The 15,983-nt window shown below is 34.9% G+C and overlaps 1 protein-coding gene across 1 annotated transcript; it reads left to right on the forward strand.

The window, feature by feature from the left end:
* The first annotated feature begins 559 nt into the window (after positions 1–559).
* LOC110107048 (protein HEAT-STRESS-ASSOCIATED 32) lies at positions 560–11,958 on the forward strand. Its single transcript, XM_020837186.2, has 5 exons — positions 560–776; positions 7,867–8,058; positions 8,154–8,364; positions 11,341–11,564; positions 11,652–11,958. The coding sequence occupies exons 1-5, from the start codon at positions 651–653 to the stop codon at positions 11,769–11,771; spliced, it is 873 nt and encodes a 290-aa protein (XP_020692845.1). The 5' UTR covers positions 560–650; the 3' UTR covers positions 11,772–11,958.
* The last annotated feature ends 4,025 nt before the right edge of the window (positions 11,959–15,983 follow it).

Genomic DNA, 15,983 nt, shown 5'->3' on the forward strand with positions numbered 1-15,983 from the left:
TTGATTTATCCACTGCCAAGCTCTCCAATAAAAATGACAAAGCTGTTTTAGAAAACAATAAAAAACTCTTTCAAATGAAGGTTTCGTTTGTGACAGCTTTTTTACTGCTTCTTAAAATAACTTTTTAGTACAAAAATTAAAAAATTTATTCTAGAAAGCTGCTTTAGGCTTCATTTGGGACTACTATTATATTTTATTGTTTTGTACTAAGAAGTTGTTTTAAGAAGCAATAAAAAAGCCGTCCCAAACGAGACCTTAAGAAGTAATAAGAAAGCTGTCCCAAATGAAGCCGAAGCCTGTGTATAATATATGATTAATATATCAAATTTTTTAATTATGATTAGAGAAACATAATATAACTCTAAAATGTTTTATTTCGTGAGATTTTTACCGTTAAATAAAATAGTTAGCGAGCTTTAAATAAAAGGGCCTTTAACGGGCCGTTACATAAGGCCTTCTGATATTCTTACATAAAAAGCGGTGACCGTATGGTTACGCTCAAGCCGGTGTCCGGACTCTGGTCCACCAACATGCGTATAAAAATGAGAGAGGCTTCCAGATGCACCTGAAAGCTTCCAATGTCGAATTAAAGGAGCGAAAAGAGATCAAGTCGGTCGTTCGATCGATACGTCATTCGCATTGGAAGGAAAATGGCAGGTTACTACGTCTGGAAGAGCTTTAGCGAGGACGAAGATCGGCAGGAGAAGCCTCGGCGATATGGGGTTACGGAGATTCGGAGCCCAGAGTACAGCATCATGAGGCATGACGCCCTCCAGGTTAGCTGCTTAAAATATATGTCATTTCTTCTCCTTCAGCAGTTGTGTAATGTTTTCCTGATTTATTGTGGTTATTGTTTAATTTCATTGAAATTGATTGATGTTATGTAGTTTACCGTAATTTCCAGCAGATTTCAAGTCAGTCATAAAAAAATATGTATAATTGGCAATGGATAGAGCAGATTCTAGCGCCCGCGACCCTAAATTTTTCAAAAAGATTTGCGGTTAATTTTCCGTTTCCATAATCTATGCTTAGATTGATTGTATTTTATAAAATAGAATTTTGCAATTCTATAACTTGAATTAGAAGCAGCAAATCTTAGGTTGATCTAACTGGAAATGATTCGATGAATCTTTTAGAAAACTTAGTGCAAAATGATTGTAATAGAGCTGATTTGGGAATAACCAACCATATATAGGGCAAGGTTTAGAAAAGTGAGTGGTTTAGGCTTGTAAAATAGAAGGCATGTTTTGAAATTTTGGTTAACTTGGCTGGTTGCGGCCTAGAGGTCATGAGTTTGAGTAAAAAAAAGTCTCTTAGGGTATGTTTTCTTATAGCCTTATAACCTCTCCCCAGACAATCTCATTTTTGGGGAGTTTAATGGTTGGGCTATGCCCTTTCTTATAGCCTAGATTCTAGAAACGTATAATATGCACCAATAAGCCAACATAAAATGAAAAAAAAAGTATAAGCAGATAAAGGACAAATTAAAGGTAAATTGCTCGAAGTTGTGAATGAAGTCCTGCATAGGCAAAAGTTAACATATGTTGCTCTCAATATATTTGAATGGAGAAGAATGTCCAAATAGTTGGGATAGAGCTATTGATGATAATGTGTATTAGGCAATGGTTTAGATGTTGTCTAATAACTTTTATTGGTTTGTGTCGAACTATTCTAGCTATCATAGTCCTTTGAATTCTAAGATCCTGTTATTCAACTACACATGCTGTCATGAACAAAAGAGAAATCATTAAAAAGCCTATTTACGCCAAAAAGTGGTGCATGTAAGTGGCACTGCTGGCTTAGGTTTATTAGGAGGGTTGCAAGATTTTGTTCGTGACATTAAGCAACGACACGAGAAGAAACATGAACTATAGGCCAAACTACTATTGAAGACATTGCTGTTGAGGCATTGCACTCACGGGACCCTTAGCTTCAAGTGTGATTCATGAGTGCATCAACTCAAATTTATAGAGGATAATGTTTCCATGTTGATTACATGTCTTCTTGGGACATTAACTTCAAGTGTTCTTTATGAGATCAACCCCCTTCATATTTATAGAAGCTGAGGAAGGGGTGGAGGTACATGTTGGGAATATGGAGCTAAAATCTTTTTCATCTTATTTGAAATGAGTTTACAATTGGCTATCAACTTAACATGAGGGAAACTTAACATCAAACTTCATTTTTTTGCATTTAGGCTTAGGGAAATGATTAAATACCTTTTGAGGAGGTTCAAGGGAAGAGCTTAGCTATTGTAGGAGTTTCTTGGAGGAGCGAGCCTCATTATGATGAGTGAGAAAAAGATGATTGGAATTGGACAAGTTCAGTTCAATGTTGTGGTAGACCACATGTGCATTAGTAGTATATTGTGAATCAAATATTTTGATAGGATTAGGTTTATTTTTATAATTGATTGATTTATGCATATATCTTGTTATTCATAACATATTTATATTTATACCAAGAAATAATAAATATCAATCTAAGGCAACTCTTTAATCTTATCTTCCAATGGAGCTACTTTAACATTTTCACTTATATACTAGTTTTGTATCTTGTCTCTAAGAATAAATCCACTCATCCACCTGAGCATCTTCATTTATGCAACACTTAACTTAATATTATGCTTCTCTTTTAATGACCAACAATCTGCACCATAAAGCATTGCAGGTCTCACTACCATCTTATAGAATTTTCTCTTAAGTTTGAGGGAGACTTTTCTATCACACAACAAGCCCGATGCATTTTTCCGCTTCAACCATCCAACTTGAATTCTACTAATAATATCTCCATCTATTTTACTATCACTCTGAACAATAGACCCAAGATATCTAAAATATACACTCTTGTTAATAACTTGATCGCCCAAAGTCACAATCCCCCCACTAAATCTATTACTTCTAAAATTACACTATATATATTTGATTTTAGATCTAATCAAATGATAACCTTTAGAATCTATGGTTGACCTCCGTAATTTAAGTTTTCCTTCGACTCCCTCTCTAGTTTTATCAACAAGAAGAATATCATCAGCAAAAAGCATACACCAGGGTACAACCTCTTGCAAATATCTAGTGGGAGCATCCATGACTAAAGCAAAATGATATAGGCTTATGACTGATCCTTGATGTAATCCAACTAAAATAGTGGTCAAACCACCTTATGTTTGAAAACAAGTAACAACTTTTGCATGTATATCCTTAATGACTTGAATATAAGCATTATTAACCTCTTTCTTTTCTAGAACTCTCCATAACACTTCTCTTGGAACTTTATCATATGCTTTTTCTAAATCAATAAATATCATATGTAAATCCTCCTTATTCTCTTTATACTTCTCCATCAAACCTCGCAATAAATGTATTGCTTCTATAGCAGACCTACTCGGCATGAATCCAACTTGATTTTTAGAAACATTAGTATCACGCCTTAACCTATGCTCCATAACTCTCTTGAAAAAAAAAACCACAGAAAACAATGATAATAAACTAAAGAGAGATGTATTAAACCATCTTGATCTAGTTTAAACTAAATTGCCTTAGTTATTTACACAAAGTATTAAAGCAAACAAATACTCACCAAATCTTAAGAATAAGATAACCCACAAATTGTTCACAAACATTTATTTTTGGTGAATACCTTTTGGGACTTTTATTTTCTAACTAATGGATTGGATCTTCTCTCCCTTCCAAGGGCATAGGATTGATTGAAGTCAAATCATATAAATATTCATATTCATTGTGTTGGCTTATGGCACATAATTATTGTTCTTGGTGATGTTTTTATTTCATGTTATTTGACACCTCTTAATAATAAATTGATATTAGAGCGAGGTTTTGAGATTGATAATGATAACATGAGATCGAGAAATTTGATTTGTTAAAGAATTTTGGCTTGTGGAAAAATCAAGAAGTGTGGTATTTTTGTGGACTTGTTAAGGCATTTATGGGGTGTTCAAAGATCCTGAAAATATTGATTGAAGATAAATAAGGAAAAATGGGTGAAAAATATTATATGAAAATCCAATTAGTGTGATGAATGAACTCATGAAGTCAACTGTAAAATATTTATATATCAAGCTAGAATCATTGGGTAATGCTAAAATCTTTCTAGCAAACTTTTAAAACTTATAAACTATTGAAACCCAACTGACTCAAGACTGTTCTAAATAAAAGCCACTAATACTTTCACCCGAATGTTCGAATCACGCAAAATAACCTGTTATTTCAAGGTTACAAATATGTATTTCCAACCTCTTATATGAAAGGTTTAGAGACTTCAAACTTGTTTACCTACAATTAGAACAAAAACATCATATCTAGTGAAATCTAGGTTTATGTAAATTAAGAATTAACTAATTTTATTTACAAAATAAAATCGCAATGTAACCAATTAGTTATTAATTAGTTTGAAACTTTCTTTCACTAGAACTTGCATAATATGACTAAAGAGTACTTGTCAATCAATAAACCTTTTATTTGGACCACATTGTAAGCAATAGATATTGAATTAAATTGCAAGATAAAGCCAAAACTACACAATCTACTACTAGATTTATGCAAGAAACACAAAATCAGCCATCACATGACAAAGAACACAAAGATTTACGTGGTTCGGCACGAATATGCCTACATCCACAAGGAGAAAGAGGGCTAGCTGCTTTTATTAAAATGCACAAACAATTTACAATAGCTTACAATGAATGAATCTTTGTAAATCTATCAAAAAGGTACAAATTTTTTAAAGAAATTAAAATAGAGAGATATCACCTTATCAAAAGCCTTTCCAAAACCAATAAGAGATTGCCTCTTTGTCTACCTTACAACTTCCTCAACTCCTTGCAAGAACCGGCTACCCAATGTTGCCCTAGCCTTCGTCGACCGCTTGCAAAGGAGCTCCAAATGATAGAGTTAAGTGCAAATATACTTACCTCTCTCCCTCTCAGACTTGGGTGCAAGATTTCCTTCTGATTCCCCCTTGAATCACACAAGAAATCCTCTCTCTTGCTTACGCCCGCTACCCTCTCTCTCGCACCTACTCTCAGTTCCTTACGAAATGATTTTCTCATCCGCTCTATTCGTTTACTTGATACCTCTCCATCGAACGCCCACCTATTTAATAAAGAGGAAAACAAGCTACACTTGAGAGTAAATTGTTAGATTAAAAAAAAAGGCATTTAAAGTAAAAAATGCTAGTGCAAATTATAAAATTAAATACAATTAATATTTGATTCACAAATTAATTAGCAATTTAATTAACACAAACTCTATTAAAAGAAGTGAGATTATTTGTTTCACATGAAAGAGAGTACATGAATTCAATTAGTTCAATTATTAATGATTTGAGAAACATTGATATGAGCATGGATGGTGAGGATTTAGCTTTATTATAGTTTACTTTTTAGTTTTTACCCTGTACAAGCACTTTCATGAAACAATGTTGCATGAGAGATATACAATTGTTGACCCCCCTACAACAAGCCCATGAATCTTAAATTCAATAAAGATAATTCAGCTTGAATATGGATTGTGTTGGGTTTTATTATGCACTGGTGGAAGAAGCAATCAAATGGAAAAGATATATAACTCTCCTACAACATGTTTATGAAGGTGAAATGACAAAGGAATTTGATCTTAAAATCTGAGTTTGTGTTGTCAACGACTTTGATGTGAAGAAAAGTCATTACATATATGTTGGAATCTCTTAAGAAGGAGAGGCCTCTTTTGGAGATGCTTAAGGCACTTCAAACTAAGTCTTTGAGGCTGAGATAAAGTCCAAAAGTTCTTACTTGTGCTGGATGACATTTGGGAGAATGATAAAAAAAGGGGATAAAAGTAAAAGGGAGAAGGTGCTCGTCCCTTTGGCTTATGGAAGTTTGGGAAGTAAAATTTTGATAACAACTCGAACAGACTCAGTTGCACTAATATTTGCAAAGGTAATTAAAAGGGAGGAGAAAATAATTAAATTAGCGGGCCTAGAGGAAAATGGGCATTTTCTACTCCTCAACTCTCATGCATTTGCTGATAAGAAGAATCCTAATGATTATAAAAGATTAAGATCCACCGTTAGAAAGATGATTGAAACGCTATTTGGATCTCCATTTGTTGCAAAGGTCATCAATAGTGTCGTGAATTCCTAGATAATTCAAAAAAAATGATATAAAGGCCTGCGCTACGATGGAAACGAGCTCTCGAAAATGCTCAAACGACATCTGATCGACAAACGGACAGCGCCATTGCGTCCGGAACGTCGTTGACATTCAAAAAATATATTTTATTTGATAACTTTTGATCATCTGAGATGGTGGTGAATTTCTAGGCGATACAAATATGATATAAAGGCTTGCGTTACGACGAAAACAAGGCCTCGAAGATGCTCGGATGACGTCCGATTGACAAGCGGACAGTACCATTGCGTCCGGAACATCGTTGACATTCAAAAAATATATTTTGTTTGATAAATTTGGATTATCCAAGAGGGTGGTGAATTTCTAGACGATGCAAATATAATATAAAGGTCTGCGCTACAACAGAAACGAGGCCTCGACGATAATCAAACGACGTCCGATCGACGAACGGACAGCGTCATTGCGTCCAGAACATCGTCAACATTCAGAATATATATATTATTTGATTAAATTGGATTGTTTGAGGTGGCGTCGCAGATTTCAAAAATGATTTAAGTATGATCCAAAGACATGCGTTACGAGGGAAATGAGGCCTCGACGATGCACAAACGAAGTCCAATCGACAAACGGACAGCGCCATCGCATCTAGAACGTCGTTGGCATCAAGAATATATATTTAATTAAAAGTCATTATTGGAGAAATAGTTAAAAATCTTTTAGGATCTCCATTGGCGACTAAAGTCATCGGTGGTGTTCTGGAGGATAACTTGGATGAAAGGGATTACAGGGAAGTTCTAAAAAAGTAATTTATTGGGTTAGAATTCTATTTTGAGGCTAAGCTATAAAGTTCTGCTAAAACATCTACAGAATTGTTTCACATTTTTGTTCTATATTTCGACGAGATTATACGTTTAATAAAGATGAGTTGGTCTGAATATGGATTGCATTGGGTTTCATTCAACCGTCTCAAGCAATAATTGTGGAGGATATTAGATGAAGGCACTTGCTCAAATTTTCAAAGTCTCGAAAAGCATCCGTTTGATGTACACCTTTGCTCCATACCTTAAAACGATGCTCGAGACAATTGGATATATGTCGCATCTTTGATACTTGAAGATTCTTCAAACTTTACTGCCAAGATCTCTAAGCAAACGGTATCATTTGCAATTCATAATCTAGGAATTTGGGAAGCTTATTCATCACAATTTCTTATCGAGGGGGCATGAATAATCTTATAAATATGCATTACATGAAATCGCTTTGAGATGATTTTTTTTTCTGGAATGCATAGAATTGGAGAACCAAACTATCATCAACAACTAGATGGATTTTATGTTAAAAATGAGAAATGGCTAGAGCATATGAATGAGCTTCACCACTTAAGAATCAGATTTTCTTTAAAATGTGAAGGATGCCGAGGAGGCTTGCAGTGCCGAATTATGTGCCGAGAGGCGAAATAATAAATTAGCCAAATTTAACACTATATCTTTTGCAAAAGCAACCCCATAGGATTGAAGCCTTCAAAATTTATGTAACGATAAAATCTTGTTTTCTTCCAAATCAAGGACTGCTAAAAGAGTTTGGAACATTTGGTTCACTTGCATGAAAGGATTTTCCGGTTTAGTACTGGATGCATCTATTATGTCTACTTTTATGATGTCATGTTCATAGTAATATTGAAATTCTTACCTTGTTTAAAGCATGGACGACAAACCAAAACCTTCTTTCTGTTCCTGCAGGATATACTAGAATCCATTGGAGAATTTGTTGACGGTTTGAAATTTTATGGTGGTTCACACAGTTTGATGCCCAAGGATTTTGTCAAAGAAATTACTGACCTTGCACATAGGCATGATGTATATGTTAGTACAGGTGATTGGGCAGAACATATACTACGGAAAGGGCCTGCTGCTTTCAAACATTATGTGGAGGTTTCTTCTTTTCTCTATATTTCACAATATTGGGAATCTAATAGGCCTTTTCAGTTCGATAACGGCATTACTAGTGTTTAATTGAATATTTTCAGGAATGTAAAAATTTGGGATTTGACACAATTGAGCTTAATGCTGCTTCGCTTAAGATCCCAGAAGAGTCTCTCTTGAGATTCGTACGCCTCATAAAGAGTGTTGGCCTTAAAGCGAAGCCACAGTTCTCAGTGAAGTTCGAAGGAGCTGATATTCCAACGGCTGGAAATAGGGCATTTGGAGCTTATGTTGCTCCAGTACAGAAAAATTATGGTAAAGAAATCCTCTTCAATCCATCAGCGTAGCTTACATATAGATATGCTGCTTATAACCACTTTCAGTGATTCTCAACAAAAGGCTATATTTTAATTAGCAATATGCTCGATTTCCCTTTCCCAGTTTGTTTATTAACTGTAAATAAGGGCAATGCTAACACTTGATTTCAAATTCAGAAACACTTACGGATCTTAGTAACACTGTTGATAGACTAGATTAACAGTAATTGCTAATTTGTTATGTTATTAACATGAGAGTGCTAGGATTACTTTTAAATTAATTATTGATTAAATTCAATGCTATATGGTTGATGAGATCTTTGAACAAGTGATTCTACTATTCGCTTTAAATATTTAATTACCGCTTGAACACCCCTAACAGACATAAATTTAGATATGTTGTCCTGCCGTAGACCTACACGGCTACACCATGGCAAATTGTATTTTATAATTCCATAACGCCCATTCATTTCAGAGTGTTTCAAAAGGAGCATTGAATAACCAGCAGACTTATCTCTATGAACAATTCAGCTAATTGTTAGATAGGCTAAACAACTTTTAATTTATAGAAGCGGACGCCACATAGTGGGATAAAGGCTTGATGTTTTTGTTGTTTTTTGTCGTAGCCCCACTTGTCAAGTAAACACGGGTATGGTAAAAGCTCAAGTAAATGAAGTGTTAATTCTCACTTGCGAAATTAAAGTTGTGGAATCACTTATAGGAAAGTAATTTGGCTGTCTATTAGTAAAATAACACTCTATACTTCCTCTTATTTTGTTCTGAAGAAGTGGAATTATTTGATAACCTTATATATATATATATATATATATATATATTCGTCCAGTTTTAAGTTATATTGTTTTGCAAACACCACCTATGTAAATCTCTATACATAACTTATAGGTGATGTATGTAGGATGCCCCCTTGTAATAGCCAACATTAAATAAAGGAAGAAGGTTTTTTCCTATGCACTCTCTTCTCTCTTCTCTTTCTCTCTCTCTCTCTTCTAAGAAGCTTAAGCTTCCCCCCCAAGATTTCATAATAAGTGGTATCAGAGCCTCATTGAGGAGATCTCAGGGAAGGAGGAAGGTTCTTCTAGTCTAGAAAGAGAGGGAGGCAGACGATAAGTTTAGCACGAAAGCAGGCTGTGCGGGTGTCGTTTGCGAGTAAGATTGGAGGGAGTCAGGGCTCCGTGCAAATGCGGGTTCGGAGTGGATAGGTGTCGCGGGAGGCTCGTTCGGGACTGAACAAGAGGCGGAATCAGGCTTGATAGTGGACAACAGTATCGCAACTAGCGGATGAATTGCAGCGCCACAGCAGTCTGGCGGAGCCTAATCGAGATCGGCAGGCGGACACGCGCACCTGAAAGCTTTGTGCCTAGGTTCCCTCAAAAGGTTGGTCCGCAGGTCCATGAACGTGTGTAAGGTGTGCACGTAAGTTAGCAGACTGTGCGAGTTTCACGCGTGTAAATGCACAGTCACAGAGAATGGTGGCCTGTTGCTGTGATCGGGAGGTGTGGTAGGCGTGGTGTGGTGCACGCGATAGGATAATTTTATGTGAACGGGCCGAAGCGTGCTAGATCGTGTTGAGATGAATGTTTGGGAGCCGTGTGCAAATGACGAAGTTGGCCTGATGGTCAAGGTCTTCGAATAGGAGCTTGTGCGGATTTTTTTTTTCGTCTTCTTGAACAAAAAGACCACCTGGATGGGTCGGGTGTTTCTTGCGCGGAAGACGTGAATAAATGGAGGGTTGGATGAACACGCAGTTTTGCGCATGGGCTGGACTTCAGGTGGAGTCCAGGAGGTGAAGGGGTTGTTATGTGTCGGAGCAGTAGATCAAAAGGAGCAAGATCAAGAACGGGTGGCTCGTGCGAAGTTGCAGGTCAGAGTGCACACTGGTGTCGGGGGAAAAACTGGCGAGCCGGAGTGTGCTCGATGCTGGAGTGCGGGAGTGCCGTGCAGGAGCAAATGTGTGGATAATAATAATAATAATAATAATGTAGCATATTTTCCCTTTGTACATGCATGTAGTTATGTTAGTTTTGTTAGAGCGGAGGTGAGTCGCGGATGATGGATGCATGATGGTTGCGAACTGCGTGGTTGGCAAAGGATCTCGCCATCGGAGTGGAAGTTGGAGCAGAGGATCGTTGTTGATGACGGTCGATTGATTGCTTATCCGTTTGAGATCACATGAAGTAATGGCGGAGGGTTGTTGGTCAGGCAGTGATCTCGCCATTGGAGTGGAAGTTGGAGCATAGGGTTGTTGTGGACGACGACGGGTTGATTGCAGATTTGTTTGCGATTGAATGAAGCATTGGTGGAGGGTCCCTGGTCGGGCAGCAGATCTCCCCATTGGAGCGGAAGTTGGAATGGAGGATAGTATTCAACCACCCATCTTCTTTGACATCGATAGTCGTCAACTTCCCATCTTATTTGGCATTGATCTTCGTCGACCGCTCATTTTCTTCGGCGTAGATCATCATCGATAGCTCATCTTTTTCGTTAATCCGTCATACTTCGCATGCTCTAGGCTCTGGTACCAACTGATGCAGTTGATCGGCGAAAAAATCGGATCTGCTAGAAGAAACTCCCAATCCAGGGAACAAACCCAAACTTAAAGCTTCAAAAGGGATTAATATTCATCAAGGATCTCCCCCTTTGCTTATATAAGCTAGTAAGAATATTTTAAAAATCATGTAACAAACTATGATAAGCTAGTCCTAAGGAAAACTTTAGCTATGATGTTCTACATCACATGTACTCACTTGCAATCCCTTCAAGTTTGGCAGAACCTTAAGAGTTTCACTATTAGATGATACAATCACATTTACTTCGTGACGTCTGTCCAAAGTCTGGCTGAGAACACATTTGACCATATTTCCCGAAACGAAGTTTTCTAATCTTAAAGTAATACTAGATTATCCAGTTCAATATATATAAAAAGCAGCACAGTTTGATATTTGCCTTCTTCCAGAAATTGTTGAAGATGTGGATTTACTGATCAGAAAGGCTGAGAGATGCTTAGAAGCGGGGGCTGACATGATCATGATCGATGCTGATGATGTTTGCAAATATGCAGAAGATCTGCGCACGGACATAATTGCAAAAATCGTAGGACGTTTGGGCCTGGAGAAGACCATGTTTGAAGCTTCCAATGCAAAGACATCTGAGTGGTTTGTGAAGAGATATGGACCAAAAGTAAATTGCCTTTGATTTTGTGCTATAACTTGTGCTCTCATGTTTGTTTTTATCGCTAATTTTTTTTTGTTTTTTTACCATTTCCAGGTGAATCTTTTCATTGATCATTCTCAGGCGATGAACTTGGAATGTCTCCGTGGAAGTAATCTGGGAAGAAACCATGCTTCGGTGCTTGGGCTTGACTCTTCATTATGTTTGTTCAGATGAGGTTAGCGCTGCATTGTACTATTGTATGATTTAATGTGCCTTTTCTGTTTAGTTTGGTGAATTTACGTATAACATGAACTAGTTTGCGACGTGTGAGTGATTTTGATTGTGCTCAATTGAAATGGACTTTGCTAAATTACTATTTTTGGATTATTTATTGATATTGAGCAATGCTATTCTCGATCAAGGTTTCAGGGTTTAATTTAGCTATCTTATTATGATTTGAGGGTTGGGTTTGAATTGTAGACATTTTGATTGGGTTTTTGAATCAAGTGAAAGGAAATAAGCTTAGAAGAAAATATTTCTTTTTTTTTTTATTATGAGTATATGAGGAGCATAAAGAAGAGATATATGTAGATACAAATTTTTAATTAATTACTTTAGAAGTTTTAATGGGATGTCAAATGTGGGAGGTAGTACATAGTTAGCTTGGTCATTCTTTTGATGATATTAGAGATTTAGTGTTTGGGAAGATGATCTTAGATGTCGGTGGATGATAAATGTTGGATGTTAGTCATTGGGCAATAGTCACATTGGATGTTTTGTAATGGCGTGTCTTCTAATACAGAGATTATTACGTGCGGCATCCGAACTGTCCAGAGGTGAATCTGGACGCGTCACGTCACCCCAGGTGACGTGGCGCGTTCAGATTCGCCTCCAGACGAATACGAACGCCGCCCGTAATAATTTTTCCTTCTAATAGGAGGGGAGATTAAATGATTGAGAATATAAATGTTGGATGTGGATGGTTGGCAAATATTGTGAACCTTTGTAACAATCAAAGCAAATGTAGGACATTGGGCAGCAATGAGCAATTAGCTTGGCCAGTCTACCTTGGTAAAAAGAGAGATTAGATGCTTGAGAAGATGGTCCTCATATGTTGGGCAATGATGTGGGGTTGTCTAATATGAAGAAAAATCAGTGTAATTTTTTCTGCATGAAACATTTGAGCTGAAATTTTTGAAAATTGCAACTAGCTTCATGCGGCCAGGCTTATCTGAATATTTTCGAGAAGCTGGACATTTCTGCAGTTCATTTTTAGATATGACATAATGACAATGAAATAAAAAACATTCATGTATATTTTTTAGGTAAAAATTTTGACTCAATTGTCTGATCTTACCCATCATAATCATCTTGATGATCTGAGTGCATTAACACTATAGTTTTTGTGGAAAGAAGTTTTTTTTTTTTTTATAATTAAAGTTTCATTTGAGATACTTTTCTTATTATTTTTTTATTTTATTATTATTTTTGTTATTTTTTTTAAAAATTGTACTAAAAAATTGCTGTTCACAACAACTTAAATAGTTATTTTATTTACAACAGCTTTACAAAGATAGCCTAAGGCTTCATTTGGGACAGCTGTCTTACTGCTTATTAAAACAGTTTTTTAGTTTAAAAATTAATTTTTTTTCCACTAGAAAGTTGCTTTAAAAAGCAGAAAAATAGCTGGCTGGCCCAAATGAAGCCTAAATTTGCTATGTTGTGGTAATCATGAGAAAGCTGCAGAACGTAGTGATGATAGCTTCAAAAACTCTTCAAAAAAAAATTATTTTTACTGCAATAATTTTATAATCATCTTTGTAAAAATCTATAACCATGTCAAATGGACTCTTAAGGTTTCGTTTGGGACGATTTTCTTACTGCTTCTTAAAGTAGTTTTTTTTAATAAAATTTTAATTTTAAATTAAAAAGCTGTTTTAAGAAGCAATAAAAAAATTGTTTTCCCAAATAAAATCTAAGTCAACAACTACTCAACTACAACAATGCAATTTCAAGCCAAGTGGTTGGAGCAACAAGGAAGTTTGGTGCCTTCCATGATTTTATCTCCTCAAGTCAGCCAATTATATTCAAAACTTCAAATAACTAAATTGAGACCATATGAGTCTTCAATAAAGCTGTTCCAAACGAAGTCTTAAATGTTATTAGTCATATGCATATATTAAATCATATAGACTTAAATGTTGGGCCATAAAAATAAAAAAGAAAAAATTATATAACTAAATTGAGCATGATAAGCAAAAAATTGATTAAATTAGATGGACGATGTGGAAGAAATTTTCATCGATAATAAGACGGAAAAAAATTTAAATATTTTTAATCAAGAGTTGAAAAAACACGCATTTATTAGATAGATAAATTAGTGTTAATTTAAATAGAGGTTAAAAAAATTGCATGATTCATTTGATTTGTAAGAATTGATTGGGATATAAATGTATTTTATTTCAGAATTTTTAATGATAAACAATATTTGATGTTTACTTCTCAATTTAATATTTGATGTTTTATTTCAATATAAAGCACATATAGTCAAATTTATTTTAAAAAAATTGGTCACATATTTTAATTGATGATTATCCATCCAATTTAATGAAAATAGAAAAAAAAATTTATTGAACCATTCTTATGACTTATAATTTCCCTTATTAAAAAATAAGGATAAATTTCTCATAAATCAAATAAGAAAAAAATATATATTATAGACTCAATTTCTTCAACCAAATGAATAAGTGAAGATAAATTCCATTTCAATTCTTTTATGATATTCATTATATTTTCATTTTCTTTGTTTCGATACCTTCAAATCAAATAGTATTTTTATTGGATTTAAATTTATTCGTAAGAGACTCAACACTACTAATAGGTTATAAAAGATTAGAGTTAGAGAACAGAGAGGAAATGAATTACTTGCATAGATATACATACGTATGTGTAGAGCTGTCAAAAAAGGGTCACGGGTCGGGTTCGGGATCAACCCGAAATTGACCCGATACTGTTCAACCCGACCCGTTTTTACAAACGGGTCGGTTTTCCGAACCCAAACCCAACCCGCTTCGGGTTCGGGTCAACACGTACGCACCCGACCCGCTTCTGGTATATTTTATTAATTTTTTATTTAATTTAATTTATTTAAATCTAAATCAAATTAAGGTAGGATTTTACTTCAATTAATTTAAAATAAATCAAGATTAATTTAATTTGGACAACAAAGTTATAATTTTTTGAAATATCATTTACTTATTTTATAAAAATCCTTTAAACCCTCCTAAATTAATTAAAAATGGTCAAACGCGGATTGATTTCGGGTTTCCGGTCAACCCGAACCCGACCCAGTTTTTTACAAACGGGTCGAAATCCTTAACCTGAACCGACCCGATTCAGTTCGGGTTGACCCGAACCCGAAATTTTCGGGTCGGGTGATATGTATGTGTGTGTTTATATAATATTAGCCGGACTGATCAAATATCAGTATCTTAATATTCTATTATTTTGTCATATAATTATTAATAAATATTAATTTATTTCGAAATTCTTACAAAATCACATAACAGAAATCCTGATCAATATTAAAAAAAGTAATATATTCTAATTTTCTTAGTAATGCTAACTATCAAAAATAAATTATTGGCATAATCAAAATCCCATAGGTGTATGTCTTGAATTGTTTGGCAAAATATAATATATAAAAAAAAAAAGTTATTTCCAGAACTGTCAATTACTATCTATAATATATTAGATTTTGTAAAGAAAGAAGAAGAAGATGTGGAATCAACAATGGTATAATAAGTTTTGTGGACTCTTAAATCATTCATTTCAAGTGGGATTTGCATTCTAATTATTTAATTGTTGGTCAGGCCATTTTATCTATATTATATATATATATATATATATAATTATATATACTATATATATATTATAGTATATATATATTATATAATATATATAATATATCAATATATATTTCATGAGAGGGCTAAAAGATAAGAAGAAAGTTGAGAAAAAGAAATCTAGGTTAACTACACAACATAATTATTTTAAAAAATATGAAAGGTGAGTGATGAAAAAGAAAAAAAGGAGAAAGGAGGAGCCCCCCCCCAAAAAAATTGAGCGCTTTAAAAAGGGAGAACTAAATTTATTTGGAAAAGAGAGCCATTTTTAATACAATCCAAGCAAAGTTAATAATGAATACACTCGATGAGTTCTTATGAACGAAGACTTCGCTTTTCTTTTGACAAGATATTTTTGGTGTCGGGATGAGGAGTAAACACCAACAATTAGGTCCGTGTCAATATTTGACACGACAACGGAAAATCCGATCCCTGATCCGACCTGGAAAATTCGGGTTGAACCCGACAGATTTTCAAATGGATCAAGTTGGTTTCATAAATTGACCCGGTTTAAAAAACGGGTCGGGTTCAGGCGTTGACA

The sequence above is a fragment of the Dendrobium catenatum genome, unplaced genomic scaffold (assembly GCF_001605985.2).
Source record: "Dendrobium catenatum unplaced genomic scaffold, ASM160598v2 fragScaff_scaffold_716, whole genome shotgun sequence".
NCBI lineage: Eukaryota > Viridiplantae > Streptophyta > Magnoliopsida > Asparagales > Orchidaceae > Dendrobium > Dendrobium catenatum.